Here is a 23,780-nt window from a genome sequence, read left to right as displayed (position 1 = left end):
TTTTTGCAAAACTTAACACGAAGTAGAATTGTTGCTGGACTACAAATCCACAATCCTCTTCCTGGATGTAGAGTGTAACAAAAAACAGGAAGAGGAAGCCTTGATATCATAAAACACTGTAGTCAAATGTTGTGGCAGATGGGTACAAAGGGGAACAAGAAGTTTATTTGAAGTTATATGAGGATGTCCCTCAGCTAAATGTGATTCAGCATAAGTGAACATATTTAATATTTTAACTTGGAAACTTATTTGTGTTTATTAATGTTCTTAAAGTGGTATAACTTTAAATATGGCTTCCTAGCATACAAAATGGCTGTATCAGGTTCAAATTGTCTAACAATTTATCCGTGTAAAACACTTGCTGCATTGAGTGCCATGTTAAGACATTCAGTTGGTTTCTATGGTGATTACTCATTATTTAGTAGTTTGTTCCAGAATAACACCTGCTTTTGCCTTGATAAACAGTAGAAATATCACCTTTCATATATGGCAGGGTTTTATTTATTTTTTTAACGTCCTCAAGAATCACATTTAAAAAACCAAAAAACAAAAACAAAATGTGTGTTGTGAGACAAGGGGCGGTCTAAATACTTGGGACACATTACTACACTCTTTGCGCCCTACAATTTCCCCATTCCTTGTAGTGTGTTGCTAGATAAAAAATAAAATAAAATAAAAAAAAAATAGAAAAAAAAAAAAGATCAAGAGAGGCAGTTAGACTGGATTACCTGCTGCAAACTTTATTCCAAACCACCAGGTCCATGGCATGATTGAGTGATGAAACACGTGCAAAAACGTAATTTGACTATTCTTTTTGCGCAATACAAAAAATATCTATTAAAAAAAAAGAAGAAAAAAAAAATATATATATATACACGTTTCTCCATTTTCCAATTCTTTTCATTCATTATTTTGATATAAAAAGAAAGATTGAGAAAAAAAAAAAAACCTTTCATATCTAGACCAGGCTTTTTGAGAATATGTATTATGCCCAGAAAGTACCATGCGTTTATAGTTTGCTGTCTAGTTACGAGGAGTAAGAGGAGTGAATATTAATGAACTAGTGTAACAATCCATACATACCAGAGCTTAGAACTGAATATATTTTTGAACCATGTCACAAATGTCTCTTTGAATGAATTCAATATAAAAATGTTTTCGGTTTTTTTTGTGTGTTTTTGTGCAGTATTTGGATGAATTACAACATGTGGGTAGTACTGATTCCATGACTGTTTGAAATGGGATTTTACCATTGGAATATTTTAAACAAGTGAAGGTTAATTGTACCAACGATAAAAGGGCAAACAAATAACCGAGTGCAGTTCCAAAGTAAAAGCTTTTTTTTTTTAGCGCTATATTTTCTCTAAAATAAAAATCTTATCAGCATTTCTTCATTATAACATTATCTCACCATTATAAGACTTTTGCAAAAGAAATGAACTTGATACATGGTGAATGTGCATTGCTCCATGTAATGAGAACATTAGGACAGTAGTAATTTGGCCAGACTCTCTCTATTATGATAAATTAACTTTGAGGATTCCCAGGATTGTCCCAAATAGCATGGATCAAAGACTATGCCTTGTATATTATGGGCAGGGATGCCAGATTCACTATAGATATGCATGGTTTCATAATTATAGGCAGCCCATGAAAAGTGCTACTCATTAGAATGTAGAATTCATTTACTACAGTAAAAAAATTAAAAAATCCACCTAGTCAAACATAGAGCTGAAAGCAAATGCCCTGTTTGAGTAAATGATTCCCTCTTGTAGCCCATGAATTCTACATACTGCTGTGTAGCACTTCATGTACTATTTATCAGCATGAACAAGTGTTCGGTGTCACGGAAAGCAAGGAAAATCTAGCAGTTATATATAGAAGAGTGGGGTATAAATTTGTTAGACATAGTGACATATTACTCAAAGGTCCAATACAGTAACAATGACTTGGCAAACACAATTTAGGTTCCAATTTAACCCAGTCTATGTAAGTAAATGGTTTTACTAGTTATGACAGAAGAAAACAAAAAACAAAAAAAAACACCTTTAGCGATTTTAGATAACTAAGCAAGTTAGGTGGAGATATATAGCACCTCAACCACTTTTATTCCTCAAAGGGAAACCGCACAGAACATTCAATTTGTGACCCTCTTGTTCTGCAGCACCGTCTGCACAGTTTGCAGAGTGAGTAACTACAGCCATGAGATTGTCAACCTGGCATGCAATCATGCCATACTGATACGCTCTTTCTGTGGATGGCCCCACACCTGTCATGGGCAGAGGTAGCAATTTTGTGTATCACCAGTGAAATAGAAGTGATAAAATAGTTACGTTTTATCAAAATGTTAAATAATTTCACAGGAATATGCAGGATGGATACTTACAGTGTCTAATAATTCAATGAACTTTGAGAAATAGAACAGCCAACATGTCCATGCCATCTACAGGAAAGATAACAATTACATTAATTATAACCTATACCAAGAGTTAAATTGTTCATTAATTGCTGGACCACACAACTGCATGCAGTCAATTCAATGTCAGTTCAAGAAGCTGTAAGCAAATCTCGAAAAGAGAAGTACCTATGACAAATTACAAATTGTTATGACTCAATGGTTTATAACCTGTGAGACAGGGCCCAGATTTATCAGTTCTTCCCCGATGTTTAGAACAAGGCTCAAGGAGACTACCCACACTATACTGTTTGCTGTGGTGTCACTGCCTTCCTCTGTGAAATAGAGACCCTTGGCCAACCAGAAGAGTCTAATAATAAAATAATAAATGTCTGTTTTGCAGTACTTTTACTAAAAGACCGGGAGATGCACACCAAAACTCAAAACTTCATATGGACAAAGAGTGACACTTTAATTCTCAGTGTGTGTACCGAGGTATGGTCAGGAACAGGGCTATTCTGAGAAATTTTATGTGAATTTATGAAACTAAAATCTATTCAGCAAGATTAACAATGCATCTTCTTTATGCAGACCGATTTCTAAACACAATTATTTGTCATTTAAAATACACATTACTGGGAGTGTTGTTGCTTTAGGACAAAAGGATTTGGGCCAAAATCCGGGACTGTCCCTCCTAGGGACGCTTGGGAGGTTTCACACTAACAAAAAAAACTTAACCACAAAAATGAAATAGGCGAGGGCATTCAAAATCTTCAGTTTGTTCTCACTGCGATTACTACGTTTGCTGAAGTTAAAGTGTTTGAATGAGCGGCGAGGTCTTATCATAAATCTTGCAGAAGTGAAATTACTTACCCTTACAGCTTGAGGTGACCTAGAATAGTCAACAATGTCACACCGAAATGAGTAACCTGTAGCCCAGCCAGACATAAGGAACTGCAAGAGAGTTAACATTCACTGTAAAGTTAGTTGAAAGTGCCTTTGAAGTTTTCGTTTTTTTTTTCTAAACTGGAATAAAAATATAGTAAAAAATAAATTATGTTTAATGTATTATATAATAATGTAAATGCTCATTTAAATTTGTGAATATATAGCCGACTGCAGCCCTCATCAGTCTCATCTTGCCACACAGCTAGCTTGTCTATACTCCACTGTCTGACATCAATGAAACTATAGCTAAGAAGCAAAATGGAGTCCAGTGTCTCATCTGGGGTAAATTGATGACGTGCGAGGATATTATCTTCGAAACATAACCTTGTTGGAGAAGGACTCTCAGCATCTTAGGCTTTTCTACTTGTCTGGTTGCAACTGCTTGTTTTATTAGTCCACCATTGTACAACACCACAGAATATGTAAGCTCTTTGTAAATAATAATAATAATGTCCAAACTATTATCCCCATTCTCAAGTTTCTCCAAGAATAAAGTTGCTTAGGTAAAACCTACATTTGACATGCTTCTCTTATGATCAATCCTTTTTCAGCAGTCACCCTTTATGGTCTTAAACCACAAAATGGATACATTTGCCCTATCGCGGATAAATTAAATCCTAAAAAAATTCTCATCAATAGTTACAGTGCCGTAATATCAATTTTTGAGGTTATAAAAAATTATACGGTTTGGATAACTTTAAATGTATTTATTTTTTTCCCCAAAAAATATTTTTACCTACAAATACTTTAACAGAAACCACAGTTAGAACCTGCACTATTGAAATGTCCAATCAGTCCATAACACAAATTGGTTTTAATTGTATTTGCTGGTCCAACTCTTAAGAACACAGGCTTTTTTATGGTCATCGGGACATTTTTAAAACCAAGAGAAACTTTCATTTTTCATAGTACAAACATTTCTTAAGAAACAAATAAAAAATGAACTCACTTCATAGCACATGTACAAGGAGAAGGCAACCATAACAAAGTTATAAAGTGCCATTAGCTCTTTCAAGACAAACGGTTTTCTGTTCTCCATGAGCCTTGGACCCAGTGATGTAACAAAATAAATATAGGCCCCAATGATAACAGTTTGTAGGATTGGCGAAGACATGAGTGGCCAATCTTCCACTCGAGGATCTAGAGGGGAAAAAAAAAAAAAAAAAAAGGTGAGATGATGAAGTGGTTTAGAGAGAAAAGTGCAAGGGAAGGAAAAGAAAAGAAATAAAAATAAAAACACAACCTCTCTTATGGATTATAGGAAATTTAAAGGGGAACGAACGGTCATCCAACAGGATGTGGTTGATTTTTGTATTTTTATTTTTATTAGTATGCTTACTTATCTCCTATATTTAACAAATATATTTGTGAGGTGTTAAAAAAAAAAAAAAAAATAGGGATTTCTGCAACTAAGTGACTATCTTAATCCCGTTCAATCCTTGTTATAAACGCTGTTGTTTTCATCTGCCAAACAACATAGATAAAAGATATAGAGAAGATGAGAAATTAAACAATGTTTCTATTTCTCCTTTTCATTTGCTTGGTTTGCCTTAGCTGTGCCTTGTCTGGTTACGATATAGTTTGCTAAATATTTAATATACACTTAAAGGAGAACGGAGCATCAGATAGGAAAAAGGTTAATACAAATTACAGGGGATTTTTATTCAATGGTGTAATCTCCAGAGAGATGTCAGTTCCTCTTTAAAGGACCACTATAGTGCCAGGAAAACACACTCTTTTTCCTGGCACTATAGTGCCCTGAGGATGCCCTCACCCTCAGGGTCCCCCTCCCGCCGGGCCTCATTCTCCAGCGCCGGGCGGGGAGCTCTCCTCCTCCTCCCTCTTCTCCTCCTCTCGGCTGAATGCGCATGCATGGCAAGAGCAACGCGCGCATTCAGTCAGTCCATAGGAAAGCATTATCAATGCTTTACTATGGATGCTGGCGTATTCTCACTGTGAAAATCACAGTGAAAAGCGCGGAAGCCCTCTAGCGGCTGTCAATGAGACAGCCACTAGAGGCTGGATTAAAGGGACACTCTAGGCACCCAGACCACTTCTGCTCTTTGGAGTGGTCTGGGTGCCAACTCCCACTACTCTTAACCCTGCAAGTGTAATTATTGCAGTTTTTTATAAACTGCAATAATTACCTTGCAGGGTTAACTCCACCTGTGAAACCTGTGCTAGAGCGTCGCTGGACAGCCTCACGCTGTGTGAGGACCTCCAGCGTCGCTCAAAACCCCATAGGAAAGCATTGAAAATGATTTTTCAATGCTTTCCTATTGGGAGACGTAATGTGCATGCGCGGCATTGCCGCGCATGCGCATTAGGTCCCCTCGGCCGGTGGGCGAGATCAGTCTCGCCCACCGGCCGACGCAATGGACAGGAGGAGCGTCGCGGAGGCGGAGACAGCGACGAGGGACATCGCCGCTGCCTCAGGTAAGTCACTGAAGGGGATTGGGGGATGGGAGGGAGAGGGATTGGGGGATGGGAGGGAGAGGGACCCTCCAGTGCCAGGAAAACGGATTGTTTTCCTGGCACTGGAGTTTCCCTTTAACCCTATTATAAACAGCAGTTTCTCCGAAACTGCTATGTTTACAGAAAAAAAGGGTTAATCCTCCCTAGCTGGACCAGGCACCCAGACCACCTCATTAAGCTAAGAAGTGGTCTGGGTGCCTATAGTGTTCCTTTAAGACAAACTGTGCACTCTACCAAACAAAGCAAATAGCTACTGGCTTAATTAAACAGATAGGACTGAAAAAGGCTAAATTATTTGAAGTCTGGGTTTGACATTGCTCCTGGACTCGAGTCATTTTACTATAGGTAAACGCTAGAACCCGAAATCATTAACTTATTCTGTACATAGAAACAGTTACGCTTCTTGAGGCATTTTTTGAGCAAGGTTATTATCCACCTAAGCATGACTTTCATCTACTTAAGGTATGTATTATACAGAAATTTACATATGGAGATGGGAATGGAATTAATGTATGGGTGGAGAGGGTAATGAGATGGCAGAAAGTCACTTCGGTCTTAGATTTAATTAAGATACACAAATACATTGAGTAAATGGAAAGTTGAATTTGCCCAGTGGTACAGAGCTTAGCTCATTGGCTGAGAGCGATCAGCAGACGATCCTGGCAACGAACCAACCCCGTTCTGCTGGACCTAGTTCAGGAGAGGTAACTAAAGTTTTTAGGAGCTTCTGGCTCTCATACTGGAACATGAGAGGCAGACAGGGACTCCTGGTAGGAAGTTAAACCAGGGGAAAAACAGTTGTACTACTTGGGGATAGGGAGAGGAGTGGGGAAAATGGCTACGTCACTCCGATCACCATAACCACTACAGTTAACTACAGTGGTCGGAGTGTTCATTTAAATAAAAGGTAAGAAACCAGTGATCTATCCTAGCAGTGCCAGTACCCATGCCACCCTTTAAGCAGGTCCTTCCTCTATGAGGTCATGCTTTTAGGTAAGCAAGTCACTCTGAAAACTCTTGCATTACGCAGCCCGTGCTATGTACAAGTCAAATCTAACTTTCCATGCAGTATTCATGCAGTACAATGGAGCAAGGCTTATGCTTAGAAGCCAGTTAGTCATACATAACTCATGTATTTATCGATCAATATTCTTTGTCTTTTATTTTCCCCTTCCTTTCGGTCAAAGTCTCAACCCAGATAACTAAATACATACATTGCTTTATAGTTGAACAACTACTTACCTGCATCTTTAATCAATTCATCATAAAAGATTACAGCTCTTGATGTTAGATCCTTGAAGGCCATGGTCCCCCGAGTTTAGACTTCTGCAAAAATAAAATTGAATTTAGTTGCACTACGATTTTCTTTGATAAATAAATGCATTTTCTGGATATACTCAGGATTTGCTTCTTCTGCAGTAAGCATTGTCCAGACCATGAGTTGTCTAAAAGCAAGCACTCAAGCAATATTAGCTCTTATATCAGTTTTCTACCGAAGACCATGGTAGAAGTCACAATTAGCTTTATATATTAAACAAAAACAAAAACACAACAAAAACTGTTTGCTACTTATGATGATGATACATATATATATTGGTTGAATACTTGCAAAAAAACTAACATTCAGGAATAAAATGTTTAATATGTGAGGTAACAGCTGGGAGTTATTCGATTGCTGTTTTGAGATTGAGGAGGATTTTCCCCCCTAGTTTGTTGTAAAATTGCATAGTGCATCAAACTGTTTTTTTTTTGTTTTTTTTGCATCAACAGCACATACAGATGTGATAAAGGTTAAACTTTTTAACCTATACACAATTGTGCTCAATAGTTTGCAAATCATTGGAGAATTGGTAATATATGTACCATTTTTAAAGAAAACATGAGTGAGCAGGCAAAACACATTTATTTTACCTCTCATAGGATTCATATTCAACTGTAGATTATAACAGAATGGCACAATCATAAAACAAAATATGTCAACAGATAAAAAACTGAAATTACCCCTGTTAAAAAGTCTGCATACCCTTAGTTCTTAATAATGTGTATTGCCCCCTTTAGCATCAATGACAGCTTGCAGTCTTTTGTAATTGTGGTCTATGATGCCCCCAATTCAATGCAGGTAATATAGCTGCCCATTCGTTTTGGCACAATGCCTCCAGGTCTAGCAAAGTCTTTGGTCATCATGTCGATGATATTAAGGTCAGGAGACTGATGGCCACTCCAGAACCTTCACCTTTTTCTGTTGTAACCACTGGAGGGTCAACTTGGCCTTGTGCTTAGAGTCATTGTCATGCTGGAAATTTCAAGAGCGTCCCATGCGCATCCTTCATGCAGAAGTATGCAAATTGTCTGCTAGTATTTTCTGAAAACATGCTGCATTCATCTTTCCATCAATTCTCGCAAGATTCCCCGTACCTTTAGAGCTCACACCCCTCCAAAACATCAGTGAGCCACCACCATGCTTCACAGTGGGGATGGTATGCTTTTCACTATAGGCCTTGTTGACCCCTCTCCAATCATAGTGCTTATGGTTTTGACCATAAAGCTCTATTTTGGCCTCATCACTACAAATTACAGGGTGCCAGAAGCTGTGAGTTGTGTCAAGTTGTTGTCGGGCATATTGTAACCAGGCTTTTTTGTGGCATTGGCACAGTAAAGGCTTTTTTCTTGCAACTGGACCATGCAGCTAATTTTTGTTCAAGTATCGTCGTATTGTGCTCCTTATGCTCCTAACAACCACACAGTCTTTTCCCAGAGCAGCCTGTATTTCTCCTGAGGTTACCTGTGGGTTTATCTTCGTATCCCAAACAATTCTTCTGGCAGTTGTGGCTGAAATCTTTTTAACATTTAACGGTATGTAAAGTTTTGATCAGGGCCATTTAGGCGATTTCTGATATCATTCTGATTTAAAATGGAGCCAAACAACTATTTGATAATAAATGGCTTCATATGATCACTATCCTCTAACAAGAATTTTTCAGTCATATTTTTAAATTTTCATATTTTTCAGTCATTTTCAAAAGCAATGCCAAATCTCACAATTTCTGCCGGGCATGCAAACTTTTGATCACAACTGTAACTGTATAACTTTTCTTTTTTTCCTGGAAAGTACTTTATAGAACAGGTTTTCAAGGTGGAGTGATTTTAAAATCATCAATAAGGAGTGCCTGCATGCATCCCTAAACAACATGGTTATCATGATTATTGCTGACAGTATGCACTAAAACAGACCCGGAGGCTGTTGGTGGTCCAGAGGTCAGGTTTGAAGAGGAACACAGGAGGTATAGCAGTTTGAAGAACAGTGGCACTCTTGACAGACACCACATTCTTCTTATAGCAGTCTTCCCACAACAGCATACTTTACATTCTATTGCATTCTTTGTGAATGCAGTGCTATAGCCTGCCTGCTATATACTGCATGGAACCATTGTAGAGCACTACGGAATTTGCTGGTGCTATATAAATAATAACTCTCAGAATGCACTGGAGACTGAAACCTGTGAAGCATGCTGCATTACATGTGGCTTCTTCAATGAACTTCAATAGGCAACACAAATACCATTCCAGTTTGTTATTGGAGACTTCAATCAGCATATAGTTTGACTACATTTCATAGATTGTAAGCTCATTTGAGCAGGACCTTGTTAACCTCTTGTCTCTTAAAATGTTGTATGTCAACTACTTGTCAGTTATACCCATTCTATGAATGTCTTTTCTCTGACAGATGACAGGAGTGATTCACTATCCAGGCCTTAGCTCAGGAAAGGTAATGTAAATTTGTAGTGGAAGTGGCGGCAACCCGTTACCACAGGTAAGAAATCAAACTGTTCAAAAATGAGAGGGGGGGGGGGGGGGGGGGGGACATTCAATAATGATTACAGCTCACTGTACTGTTTTTTCCCCCCTACATAAAATGTATCTCTTGTGCTGTACTTTATGCCAAACTGGACTTTAGTGAATTAATACTTATAAGTCTCTTTTATTCCTTTTCTCTCGTAATAAAATCAGACTCATATTCTGTAACTTATGATGTGTCAATAACTTTAAGTAACCAACCCTTACTGATTGTTAAAAAGAAGCATTTATATTATTATTTTAATTTTTAAAACACAAACAGCACGAACAATAAATGTCCCCCCTTTATTTCTCCTGGCTAGTTACTGGGGTATGTCACAGTGTAAATCCGTCACAGTGTTTTACAGCTGGGAGTAATAGGCCTGACTTATTACAGCAAGGGTTTATTACTATAATGATTAACAAAAGGTACAATAATCTGCAATAAAATCAGGAAGGTAATACATTGAAGTTAATTGTGGACAAGCATTTTCTCATAGTTGTGTATTCACTAAACATTGAACTGTATTGAAGTAAAACAAGATGATGTGAGCGGGGCTGGAGAGACACATTAACCCCTTAATGACCAAACTTCTGGAATAAAAGGGAATCATGACATGTCACACATGTCATGTGTCCTTAAGGGGTTAAGGTATAGTGAGTGTAGATGTGCAGACATACCAGGGTGGCCAAAGTGTCAATGGGTCATTCTTTGGTGGATGCCAAAAGACAATTGTACTTCAGGTGCCCTTTACACCAAGTATAAGAATAATACACTTAGCCTGACAGAGGTCAAAGCAGCCAAATAATGCCTATTTAATATAAATATGTTGTTGATCAGGAAGGATGCTTTACTTGTGTTCCTGATCTTGTGAAGATATTATTTTACGATGTTTAACTTGCACAGATGTCATGTTTACATTTCAAACTCCATTAGGATTGTGAACTTGTACCAATGTGCACTGTAGACCAGGCCTCACCTGTCATTAAAGGGAAACTCTATGCACCAAAACAACTTTAGCTTAACGAAGTAACAACGACAATTTATCTTCAAGGTTTATTAAGCAATCTCATTGCAATGGTAAGTGATTGATCTGAACACATTCCCATAACAGAGTGAAGGAAGAAAATACACAAATCCTTTCCTATTTGTGCCAATCAATCTTTAGTTCCCTAGTTTTTATCTCTCCTCCCCTATAATGCCAACACGAGCACAAGAGGGGCATATGAAGCAAGAATAGCGAGGGGGCAGGGCCAGACTTGCCCACCATGATACCATGAAATTTCCTGGTGGGCCACGGCACCTGGGGGCTGCACAGAACTCCAATTCTTCCCTCACATAGAGTGGGAGTCCTGCCTAGCCAGGCCACCGGCACACACCAATACTGACAGCAGTGCAGCTGTCAGAAAGCACAGGACGACTGATTGAGGAGCAGACCTGACTACCATGCTCCCTCGTGGTTCCCACAATTCCCAGCCAGCCCCATCATAGAGTAGTGATTATTCTATGATGTTGCTGTGCTGGGAATTGTGGAAACCGCGAGGGAGCACGATAGTCAGGTCTGCTCCTCCATCAGTCGTCCTGTGCTTTCTTTTTTTTTTTAAATTCTTTATTTTAGACGTGCAGTGTTTAATACAAGCTTTGTCAAGATGTGCTGCACTTTTTGTTACTTAAAACATAGAACTAGCTTTTCGCAGAAAGCTTAAACATAGGGAGGTAATAGAAAACATGCAAATTGTCAGTGTATTAGTCTAGAAGTGTATAAAAGTTAACAATTTAGTCTACACATGAGAGCATTAATATGGCATAATTAAAATATCATCTAATTCAAACATTTTCTTGTAAGTAAGCAATTTGGTCACAGTTTAAGAAAAAATATGCTTAGCAATAGTGTGCACCCCTGTCTGAAGTAAAAGGCTCTATATTAGTATATGAACAAGTGTAGACTGCACACTGAGTAATACATTTGAGATCCTTATATATATTGAAGTGGCTTAAACAATATGTTAGACAATTCCTAACACCCATTCTGCTCCAATTAGAGTATAAGAAGTACAGTGCGCTAGTGGGTTGCGCAGGCTAGAGCAGGGGTATTAAGTAAGCTAGTCACAGGTTAAACATGCTGTGTAAAATTTGTAATATGCCTGAGTAAGTAATGCCAGCTGAGATTGTCAGATCTGTTATCTAACTTTTGCGACATCTCTTATCCTCTAACTGCCATAGTTAACTGATTGATTCTTAAGTATCTTATTAAATACAAAACTTTGAAAAAACCGTTGGGGTTTGCACAGTAAAAAAGAAAAAACAAAAACTATCTGTCGTAAACTCAAAGCAGAATTCCCAAACGTAGGCAAAAATATCAAGCTGTGACTTGAGCTGGAGAGTATTTTCACAGCTATATGGTCTTGAATATTACAATTTGGCTGTCCGCTCGCTATACACAGTTTAGCAAGTAGTCTTCTCCTGGGGGTAGTTAGAGGGGTCTCGCTCCTGGTTTTGAGTCATCCAGTGCCCCTTCTGGAGGGCTACTGTCGATTCGGGCATGAGTCCATCGTAACATAAGCGTGTGGGGCTGCAACCAGTTCCCGTCGCTGGTTTTCCTCAGTTGCCGCTCGTCGCCGATAGTTCCGGGTGCTCTCGTATGCGCGGTCAATGGGTTGTCAGCCTGTTGGGGAGCGAAAATAATGAGCCAGGTTCGGGGGTGTGGGGCCTTCTGATGTGACAGTCTCGCAGGTGAAGCCAGAGTTTTTGGGGGAGGAGTGATGAAAGGGAGCCCCTGAGGTAAGTCCTTGTTGTGGTGTAACACGGCTCGCTAGCTGTCTAGGATTGTGATGTTGCGCCTACTCCGTGCTCTCCGCCTCGTTCTGTAGGGGGTGGTAGGTGGTTTACAGATTGTGGCGTCTGTGTACGTGTGTCTTATTGTTACCGGTATCGTGCTGTGAGGTGAAGACCCGGGCTGGTGGGTACCTTCTTGTGTCTAGGTCGTGATTGTCGCATATACGTGCGGCGTGGAGACTCGGGGGGTGAATGGTGTGGTCAGGTCTGGGTCCCAGGTGTGGGTGCGATTTGGGGAACCGCTATTGGCGCTTGCCAGCCCTACCGGGGGCATGGAGTCTTGAGGTAGATTCAGGCTCTGCAGGAAGGCTGGGGCGTCGTGAATATCTTGGATGGTATGCACGACTGCCCCTCGTTGGACCACCAGTGTCCTAGGGAGCCGCCAGTGGTAGTCTATCTTGTGGGCTCTTAGTGTCGTGGTGAGTGGCTTGAGCGACTTACGCCATGCCAGGGTGGCACCGGACAGGTCCGAGTAGAACGAGAGGTCCATGTTCTCGAAACATAAGGGGGTCCTGCCACGGAGGGTGGACAGGAACAACGTCTTTTCTTTTCTGTTTCGGAGAGTTACGATGACGTCCCTCGTGGCCCTGATTGGTGCGCTTGGTGGTTTAGGGATATGAAATACCTCCACTGGGGTGATTGTTGTGGCCTGTCCGGGAGGCAGAATAGCTGGGATCAGGCGCCCCAGAAGCTTAGGTAGGTCGTCCTCTGGGATGTTCTCCTGGATTCCCCTAATCTTGACGTTGGCGCTGCGCCTGGCATCCTCAAGCGCCGCGAGGCGGTGCTCATATTGCTGGTTCTGCTTTTTTAGGTCTTGTACAGTATGGTGCAGTGCAGTGACTTCCTGGGCCTGAGAGTGTACAGAGCCCTCCAAGGTGGAGATGCGGCCTGTCAGACCTTTCAGGTCTGCACGTAGTGTTGTGATGTCCTCGTGAATACTGCTTTTTAAGTCCAGCAGCAGTGCCTTCAAGACCGCTGTGGTGACCGGTTCCGAGTCTGCTTGTTTGCCGCGTTGTTTTGCCTTCTGTGGTGAGGGCTGGGAGGGCTGCGTGGCAACAGGGTGAGTGTATCCCCCATCCTCCTCCTCCGACAAATCCTCAGAAAAATCTGAGTACCCACCATGCAGGGCCGCCATGCTTGTTTCAGTTGCTCCTTGTGCCTGCCTCCACATCTGCCCTATCGTGAGTCCCGTGGAGGGTTTGTTCGGGGATTTTTTGTTCCCCTTTTTCCCCATAACAACTAGGAGGTTTTGTCCAGCTTTTGGGGTCTCGGTGGGGGATATTTCTGCTCTTTTCCTCCGGTAATAGTTAGGAGCTCCTCGTGTGTGCGACCGTTCGCTTCGGCGTGCTAGCTCCGCCCCCCTCGTCCTGTGCTTTCTGACAGACTGTCAGACAAGGGCAGCTTCAGGCTGTGGTGAAGGGGAAAAATACACACAGGTGAGAGGGGGTAGAGAGAGAGACAAGGGGGAGAGGGAAGGCTTTAACTTCTTCATGCAAGTCTTGCTTGATTTGAAAATTATCCAACAATAAAAATGTGACAATGTTAAATCCCTAAGCATTATCTTCTATACAACCTGTGAGTTAAATATCAGAAGATGCATCCTCTATGCTTTCACCTTAAAGTATCTCTTACCTGGGGAATTCAATGATCTCACTAGTTGCATATGGGGAGGAGAGTGTGCATGACATAATCACATGCACCTCTTCTAAAAGAACCTCTAAACTAGAATTTACATATTATAACAAAGGCAGAGCGTTCACCCTGAAGCAGATGCTAGCTTTAAATATTAAGAAAAGACACACAGAATATTCAGAGTGTCTTGGGGTTAAGCCCCTTGAGACCCCTGGAGTCTCTTTACTACAATTGGTCCTTCAGTGCTGGAATACCACATCTGTGGTTTATGTCCAGCAGTGATCAACCAATGTACATATATCTAGCTTTAAATATTGTTTTTTTGTTTTTTTTTAATATCAGAGTTGGAATCGTTGTGCACACCCTCAGAACTGAAACAATGCCACAGTGAGCTCTGCAGAGGAAATCTATGGGATTTTACTGTTCTTAGTCAGCAATCTGTTTTTCTCTCTAAACCATATACCATTCTCTCTATATATGTCAACATATATCTAAACCAGCCAAATGTAAGTGTTCCTGAGTATCCACTGTCATTGCAACGTTTATTTCTTCATATTACCATAGTTTATCGGACAGGTGTAAAATGCAGTGCGCTTTGCATATGGGAACAGGGTTTCCCAGAAATCATTTCCACAAGGATTTTACTAGGTATAGGAGGGAGGTTTAAAATGCCCCTTGAAACTCCTTCTGCGTTGGCAACTATTCTGGACATTATGAAAAACCTCATAGGACTGGTTTCAAAACACATGGCATCATTGGACAACAATGACGTTGTCCGATTCTCTGTGTGTATTGCAAGGCAACACAGAGCAGCCTCTATGGTATCCAAAACTCTGGCTATTAAGGGTTAACGAGTTTAGCGAGTAAAGGATAAATAAACCAGGGACAGGCCGGGCTTCCCTCCAGCACCTGCATCCCACCAGGATAAATGATGGCAGGTGTGTCTGATTGTTAGTTACCATATTATCACACCAGCTACTGTATGTTTTGTTTAATAACAGACGACACCTAGATTGTAAGCAGAACACCCTGGAATGAAAAAGTAGCCTTTAGCCTCTCCATGTCATGTTTCTTGGCACTACAGATACACAGTATTAACCAGTAAAGGGTTTAACTTATTTCGATATTAGAGATTATACAGTGATCTTCTCTTAAAGTGTGCTTATCCTTTAATCTTCCAATGAGATCATCGTGAAGAGCTGAATTGGGTTCAGAATAATCAACAGGATTTATTTTTTAGTTCGTTTTAGACTATGATATTTGTAACAATACATAGTGTTGCTGTGTTTTAACCCATGCCCCTCAACCTTAAAAGGGACACTATAGGCATCAAAAGTACTTTAGAGATAGAGTGTATATATATATATATATATATATACACACACACACACACACACAAAAAAAACAAACAAACATTTAGGTGTTCAATAAAAAAAAAATTATAAATAAAACCAACGCCACACAGGTCAGCCAGTGCTGGACTCATGCCGCCCCCTAAATGAGATCATCAGAATTGACAATCTCAGCCAATTTTAATGCTTTCCCATGCAGTGAAATAAAGCATCTCCTCATAGAGTCATAGAGTCTCCTCATGACTCAATGCATCTCTATGGGGAAAGTTCAGCAGAGCAGGGAGACTCTGAACGTCAGTTCTGAGTGATTGCCACTGGAGGTTTCCCTAGAGAGTAATGTAAACGTTGCCTTGAGTATAATAGGTATGGCGGGATCGCCCTTTAAAGAATGTTTTCCCTTTTTAATTTTCCCCTTTTCTGTAATTTTCACATGAAATCATGCAAATTACCCCCCCCGATACTCCATTTAGAAAGTCTGGTTATAATGTTCACACCTCGCGAGGTGTGAAAACCGCAGACTGAAAGTGAAACAAGCGGCGCGTGCTTCCCCTGGGTGGCCACCAGTTCATATCACCGAATGCCCACCAGGGGGAGCATTCACATCCTGAACCGGCCTGCGCGGTCTTAAATCCCTGTGTTGGGGGATCGTCCTACCTGCTCCCAATGTAGCTATAACCACTTTTTATACCCCTACCTGGGAGCTACGAGGCTAGGCTCGTGGCTGTCCAGGGAAACACTCTTTTGGGTTGATTGATACCAGCGTGGGGATATCCACCCCGAGAGAGGGACGTGCACCACCAGAGAATTCCGGGGGCCCCGGTTGAAGGTCTGTGCCAACCAATGGGAGAAGGAGTGCCCATTCAAACTGGGTTTGCGCCATTCTTCTGGTTGGTTGGCACGAGGGATCGCTGATTGGTCGCTGCAAGGAGCCGGCGACCAATCAGAGCACTCGCACTCGCTCAAACTGAGTTTCACGCCCTTTCTTCTGATTGGGCAGTGAAACCCCTCACCTTCTCGAGCGCCAATTGGTGCAATGGGGTTTCACGACTTCTCTTGATTGGGGGGGCGAAACCCCTCTCCTCACTTTGTGCAAATTTGTTTTGCGCCTTTCAGCATGTTGGCTGTTGCTTGGTTTGGGCTCAAAGTTTAAAGTCACCAGACCAAACCAAGTGACGCTGTGGAACTGATTTCGGGGATGTACAGAGCCTCGTGCCACAGACTTTAGATGCTGGTATCTCGGGCTCTGTACACCCGATCGCCCCACTATTTGCAGGGATCCCAGATGGGACCCGAGGCTATCCAACAATATATGTTTTACCTGGGGGACCCCTTCCCTTCCCAGGGCTCCGAGCCCCAAAGTTTACCCCCCCTATATGTAATGTGTTTGAAGATGTAACCCTGTGTGCTGTTGGTATCTCCCAGAGCGGGAGATGGTTATTTGGAAACCAGCTCGCTCATGCCTGGGATTGTGTCATGTTGAATGAAGACCCCCTGCGGAGGTCTGTGTTTAAAATAAGTCTGTTTCCCAATAAAGGAGTTCAGTGCTTAAACCTCCAAAACTGTGTGTCATCCAGTTACTAGGGGAAAATGGGTCTCGTAAAACACTAATAGCAGGGGTAACCAGCCGGGTTACCCAGGTCCCGCTACAATAGGTTTACATATTATACTCACCAGAACAACTACATTAAGATGTATAGTTCTGGTGACTATCGTATCCCTTTAATGAAGCAATTTTGCGGGATAGCTCATGTCCCTGCAGTGTCACTTCTCAATTATCTGGCATTTAGGATTTAAATCACTTTTACTTCTGTCCAGTGGTGTATTTTGGATTTGTGCTGCCCTAGGCAAAACTAAATTCGGGCACCCACAAAATCTAAATTTGCCCCCCCACCCCCTCTTCGTGTCAAGGCCATTTTTTTGACTGACCGACACATGCCCTCATTGATACATGCACTGATATACACTCACTGACAGATACACAGTCATTGGCACACACTGTTTAACCAACACACACTTTCACTGACAGACACACACTCTCAGATACACATAAAATGACATACACACACTCACAGGCACACCTATTCTCACTCACAGACACACACTGACAGCTACACTCACTCACTCACTCACAGTAAGGTGGACAGCCCCAGAACACGAGGCAAACAAGGCATTTTCTAGGAGCTTGGGGTGGCATTTTTTGGCTCCCCCCCTGAAAGTGCCGCCCTAGGAAAATGCCTTGTGGTAAATACATCCCTGCTTCTGTCTATGCATCCCTAGCCACACTTCCCCTGACTGTGACTCACACAGCCAGCATGGAAGAAAAATAAAAAATAAAAAAAGATTTTACCTCCTCTGTGTAAATTGAACTTTAATCATAAACAGAAGGCTACTGCGGGGTCTAGAAGGCTATTAAAGCAGGAGCTGAAATCTAATTTTAACAGAATGTACAGGGTGGCCCATAAGTCCCTACCCATCCAGCACACAGATAGGGTAGGGACTTACGGGCCAAACTGTACAATAAAGGAAATGTAAACATTAGATCTTTACAGGAAGTATTTAGGAAGACTATGCAAGTCACATGCAGGCTGGTGTGACTAGGGCTGTATAAACAAAGTGAAATGGAATGGAGAAAAATGCATTAAAATTGTAAACAGTGAGAGAACATGTATACTTTGTGTCCTGGAGAGCTTATTGTAAGCATTAATGTTAAAGCTTCCCTACGTTTACACTGACATCGACATCCATTAAAAGAAGCCCTATATAAAAAGAGGCACAGTAATAACCATTTTGAGGGTTCAAGCAGATTTTGACCAATGATTAGAATCTCTGCCATTGAGGCCCCCACTACTGCTGACAGTTTACAGTCCTATTGTGATTTACACCCCACCTCCTATAGAATGTAACCTTGTTTGAGCAGGGTCCTCTCCAACCTATCATTCCTGTAAGTTTTCTGTAATTGTCCTATTTATAGTTAAATCCCCCTCTCATAACATTGTAAAGCGCTATAGAATCTGTTGGCACTATATAAATGGCAATAATAATAATAATAATAATAATAATAATTAATAAAGCTCCAGGGCCTGACGGTATCCATTCACATGTACTTAAGGAACCAAGTGTAGAAATAAGTGAACCTCTGTTTTTAATCTTTCAAGATTCTTTTCTTTCAGGAAGTGTTCCGGAGGATTGGAGGAAGGCAGATGTGGTTCCTATATTCAAAAAGGGTTCAAAATCCTTGCCTGGAAATTATAGACCTGTGAGCTTAACTTCTGTGGCTGGTAAAATATTTGAAAGGTTATTAAGGGATAATATTCAAGAATTCCTTGAGAAGAACATGGTTATCAGCAAAAATCAGCACGGTTTTATGAAGCACAGGTCGTGTCAAACTAACTTGATTGCATTCTACGAAGAAGTAAATAGAAGTATAGATCAGGGTGTTGCAGTGGATGTGATCTATTTGGATTTTGCCAAGGCATTTGATACAGTTCCACACAATAGATTAGTGTTCAAACTCAAGGAAATCGGTCTAGATAAAAATGCTTGTTCTTGGGTAGAACATTGGCTTAAAAATAGAGTACAAAGAGTTGTCATTAATGGTACATTTTCAAGCTGGACAGAGGTGGGAAGTGGTGTCCCTCAGGGGTCTGTTCTGGGACCCCTTCTATTTAACATGTTTATAAATGATCTTGAAGACAGCATTGAAAGTCATGTTTCAGTGTTTGCAGATGACACAAAACTTTGTAAAATAATACAATGTGAGCAAGATATTACTTTGCTGCAGAGGGATTTAGATAGAATGGGGGACTGGGCACTCAAATGGCAGATGAAATTTAATGTTGAAAAATGCAAAGTTATGCACTTCATCGTAAATAATACACAAGCAAAGTATACCCTTAATGGAAGCGAATTAGGGATAACAACACACGAAAAGGACTTGGGAATGGTTATAGACAACAAACTATGCAACAATGTGCAATGTCAATCAGCAGTGGCCAAGGCCAGTAAGGTATTGTCATGCATGAAAAAGGGCATTCATTCTCGGGACGAGAATATAATTTTGCCTCTTTATAAATCACTGGTAAGACCACATATTGAATATGCTGTGCAATTTTGGGCACCTGTTCTAAAGAAGGATATTATGACACTAGAAAAAGTGCAGAGCGGGCTACAAAATTAATAAAAGGAATGGAACATATCAGCTATGAAGAAAGGTTAACAAATTTAAACCTATTTAGTTTAGAAAAACGTCGCCTGAGAGGGGATATGATAACATTAAACAAATATATTCGGGGCCAATACAAACCATTGTGTGGAAATCTATTCACAAACCGGACTTTACATAGGACACGAGGCCATGCGTTTAAAGAAGATTTTGTCTAAGGCAAAGGAAAGGTTTTTTTACTATAAGAACAATCAGGATGTGGAATTCTCTGCTTTAAGAGGTGGTTTTATCAGAGTCCATACAGATGTTCAAACAGCTACTAACATGCATACTTGCAAAAACAGAATATTCAAGGATATAATCTTTCAATGTAGGGTAATAACTGCTTGATCCAAGGATAAATCTGACTGCCATTCTGGGGTCAAGAAGGAATTTTTTTCATAGCTTGTTGCAAAATTGTACGTTTTTGCCTTCTTTTGGATCAACAGCAAAAAAGAAATGTGAGGAAGGCTGAACTTGATGGACACAATTCTATTTTCAGCTATGTAACTACTATGCAATAATAATAATAATAATAATAAAAATAGCAGCTAAACAGGTACTGGATGGTTACCCTTATCATGCAAGATATATGGGAAGTCCATTTATTTATGGTGCTCAGCCATTCCTCAAGGTAGATCATTTAAGCCAAGGCCTACAGCACCATTGGGTTCAATGTAGGTAGTGAAGTGAAAAAAACAAGACATGCCAAATTAAGTGGTGCATTATGTTTTGGTTTGCTCTAACCAGTTACCCCTGTTTTCACATTATAGTGATGCTGAACAGAATTCCAGAAACATCACACAAAGGCTGGCAAGGCATCATGGGAGTTGCAGTTCAACAAACAATAGAGAGCTGTTAGAGAGATTAATACCCTTGGTGACATTTGCCCCAAAAGAATCACTAACAGATTGTGTGATACACAAATAACACAAAGAGGAATGTTGTGGAGACTGGGTATACAGAAAACACGTAAAGCAAGTTTCATAGTTACAGGCTGAACTGGTAATAAAAAGCTGATGAACAGGTTATTCTCTGATCTAAAGATGAAACATTTTCTTCTCACAATGTCACGTTTTCCCTTTTCATGTGCGAATAAAAAATTTCACAACAGCAGTGAATGAAATCCTCCAATTTCACAAGGCATGATTGGACAAAATTAAAAATGAAAATCAAGACACAGCACCATTAGTCGGTGTAACTAGAACCCTGATGTCAAAATGGAGTTTCCAGTAACAATATGACATTTACCACAGCCACATGTAACTACTGTTCAGCACTCCGAAAGTTTAAAGGGAAACTCCACTGCCCCCCCAAAAAAAACACTGTTCAGTAGATATACCCCAATGAAAACATGCAAGCATTTAAAGGATCACTATAGTGTCAGGAAAACAAAGCGGTTTTCCTGACACTATAGTGCCCTGACGGTGCCCCCACCCTCAGGGTCCCCCACCCGTGGTGCTGAAGGGGTTAAAACCCCTTCAGCAGCTTATCTTAATCCAGCACAGGGCACCCTCGGCGCTGGTGACCTCTCCTCCCCCGCCAACGTCAGCGGAGCCGAATGTTCATGCGCGGCAAGTGCCGCGCACGCATTCAAAGTATCCATAGGAAGGCATTTTTTAATGCTTTCCTATGGACGCTCTGCGCGATGGAGGCATAATATGCCTCTAGCGGTGCAGATGCGCCTCTAGTGGCTGTCTTGAAGACAGCCACTAGAGGCTGGCTTAACCCCAAATGTAAACATAGTTTCTCTGAAACTGCTATGTTTGCATCTGAAGGGTTAAAACCTGAGGGACCTGGCACCCAGACGACTTCATTGAGCTGAAGTGGTCTGGGTGACTATAGTGTCCCTTTAATTATGTATGTTTATTGCGGGATATCTAAAGACAGCTTGCAAATGCTGAGGTCCTCTTTTTTGCAGCCTTGCCAATCGGTTCCCCTACTAACCTCGCTCAGACTTTCTGTGACTGTCCAATCACAGACTTCCCAATGCAGCTCAATGAGAAGGCAGGTGTTCTGAGCAATTGCTGTTTCTTGAATTTAACTACACCGAGCTAAACAAACCAAGAGGTAACAGACAGAAACCGGACCGGTTATCCGATTGACAGCCAGGGCAGTTTAACAAGATTAATTTATAAAATGCCAATTTCTATTGAAATCAGCACTTTTTGGAAAATGAAGAAAAAGTAAATAAAACAAAACCGAACAAAATACATTTTTTTTTTACAAACCAAATCACAAACCTGTTTTGCCACCAACTGAAACAAATGGAACAGATATATGTTCATTCATTTAATTTATATATCAATTATGTGAATATTAACTAAACACCAAATTACAAGGAGCATGGCCCACACACACGTTTATAATAGTTTACTTCTATATAGGTTTGTTTCTGTGGGGAATTAAAGGTGAATTTAAAATAATGGACAATACGGACATTGGGAGAAATTCTCTAGTTTGTATACTGGACCCCAAAATGTAATATTCATTTTGAAAACACTTAAGTGAATGGCTTGACATTGACAATAGCACGGTGACAAATAAAACAAACGAGTTGAAGTGTTTCGCAACAAAACAATGCAGTTACTGAGAGAGATCACTGAACAGCAATTATCAGTAATCAGTAATCACAATTGTTTTCCATTTACAGCCAGCCAGCTCCCTGTTACAAATAGATCATTCAGGAGTTTACCAGAGAATGCTTAGTCTCTTGCAATACTATGTGCCATTAGTAACAAACAGCTAAACTAAATTACAGATTAGCCTGGGGGATCTCATGCTTTCACACCAGGTGGGGAGACCGGTCTATCCCTTCTGGCTATCAAAAAATACTACAGAACCTAAACCCAATACCAAGGAGTATAAGTAGGGTTACCATATCCACCATGTTTTCAGAGACGCATATAAGAAAGGGTAATTATAAATCATAATAAAGTAATAATAAAAAAAAAGGTTTCCTTGAATTATGTATACTATATATTGCTTTATTGCCCAGTTACTTAATATTACACACCTTCCATATTCTACATACTATACCTTTTCATGTGCTGCCCATAAATATGTATATGTGACATGTGTCCCTGAAAACATTGTGGATCTGATAACCCTAAATATAAAAGAATACGGAGATAGCCAAAACCAGGTTTGGATTGCAGTATGTTACCAGCACAGGTTTCCTAGAGAGCTAGAACACAGAGTGGAATGCTGATAGACTACAATCACGAGTTCTAATGTTACTCTTCTGATGTCCTGGGACAATACAGGTCAAACTATATTGTAACATTAGTTGGTGGAGATTACCCTGCACACACACTTAGAGCAGATTCCATTACATTGTAATATTATTCACTAGCTCCTACACCGTACATTTTAGTGGTACAGGGTTCACTGTAGGACCAAAATAAGACAATGTGTATTCAAGCTACTGAACAAAGCAAATGCAGATCTTAAGCAGAAGAATACCAATAAAGACAGACATCAAAGAATGTATTCTCAATGAAATCATTGACACAGGAGGCTATAACCCATCAGCACAATATAACAATCATAGAAATGCTATTGTAATCCGGCAATAAGTTCAGCTTTGGTAAAAGCATTCAGCAAGAGACTGTGAAACTTGGCAGAAATGAAGGTTTAATAACAGGTGAATGAGGAACCACTTGGGATATAGAAATTTAACATTTTTGTATGAATCCGTGGTTTAGAGGAAACCAACAAGCCTACCTGTCAGAGCTGCACCTGTCTCTCTCATCCAGTTGTTCACAAGAAAAGGCTTGGCTCAGCCTCAGCCCATCGTACACAGAGTGGGGGGAGTGACCCAGACACACCCCCTCTCATTACTCCATGCCTGAGGAGTGGCACTTAAAGCCTGCAACTCTAAGCTAGTGAGATTTCCCTGTGTACCAGGATGTAGGAGTTCTACATGTTACAATGCTGAACACACATTGTCCTAGTGAGCAGGATCCCATGGCCACATCGTAGCATTATATATTATAGGACTTGTAGACATGCCCACGTTTAGCAGGCTTGACCATCTGTTTTGTACACTTACATTGGATGTTTTTTTACTTGACCAGGAATTTTCACATTTTAAGTTAAAATAGT

The 23,780-nt window shown here is 40.6% G+C and overlaps 1 protein-coding gene across 1 annotated transcript in view; it reads right to left on the bottom strand.

The window, feature by feature from the left end:
- The window catches only part of ELOVL7 (ELOVL fatty acid elongase 7), a 34,841-nt gene extending 11,387 nt beyond the window's left edge, over positions 1-23,454 (bottom strand). Inside the window, exons 1-6 of the mRNA XM_063456911.1 lie at positions 23,400-23,454; positions 7,061-7,144; positions 4,293-4,483; positions 3,269-3,349; positions 2,387-2,443; positions 729-834 (exon numbers count right to left, since the gene is read on the bottom strand). Coding sequence (XP_063312981.1) covers positions 729-834; positions 2,387-2,443; positions 3,269-3,349; positions 4,293-4,483; positions 7,061-7,124 — 499 coding nt within the window. The 5' untranslated portion in view covers positions 7,125-7,144; positions 23,400-23,454. The remainder of the gene's footprint in view (positions 1-728; positions 835-2,386; positions 2,444-3,268; positions 3,350-4,292; positions 4,484-7,060; positions 7,145-23,399) is intronic.
- Between the last annotated feature and the right edge of the window lie 326 nt (positions 23,455-23,780).

The sequence above is a fragment of the Pelobates fuscus genome, chromosome 5, assembly GCF_036172605.1.
Source record: "Pelobates fuscus isolate aPelFus1 chromosome 5, aPelFus1.pri, whole genome shotgun sequence".
Classification (NCBI taxonomy): domain Eukaryota; kingdom Metazoa; phylum Chordata; class Amphibia; order Anura; family Pelobatidae; genus Pelobates; species Pelobates fuscus.
Note: the sequence above shows the minus strand (reverse complement) of the source record. Positions and strands in the feature narration are given on the sequence as shown.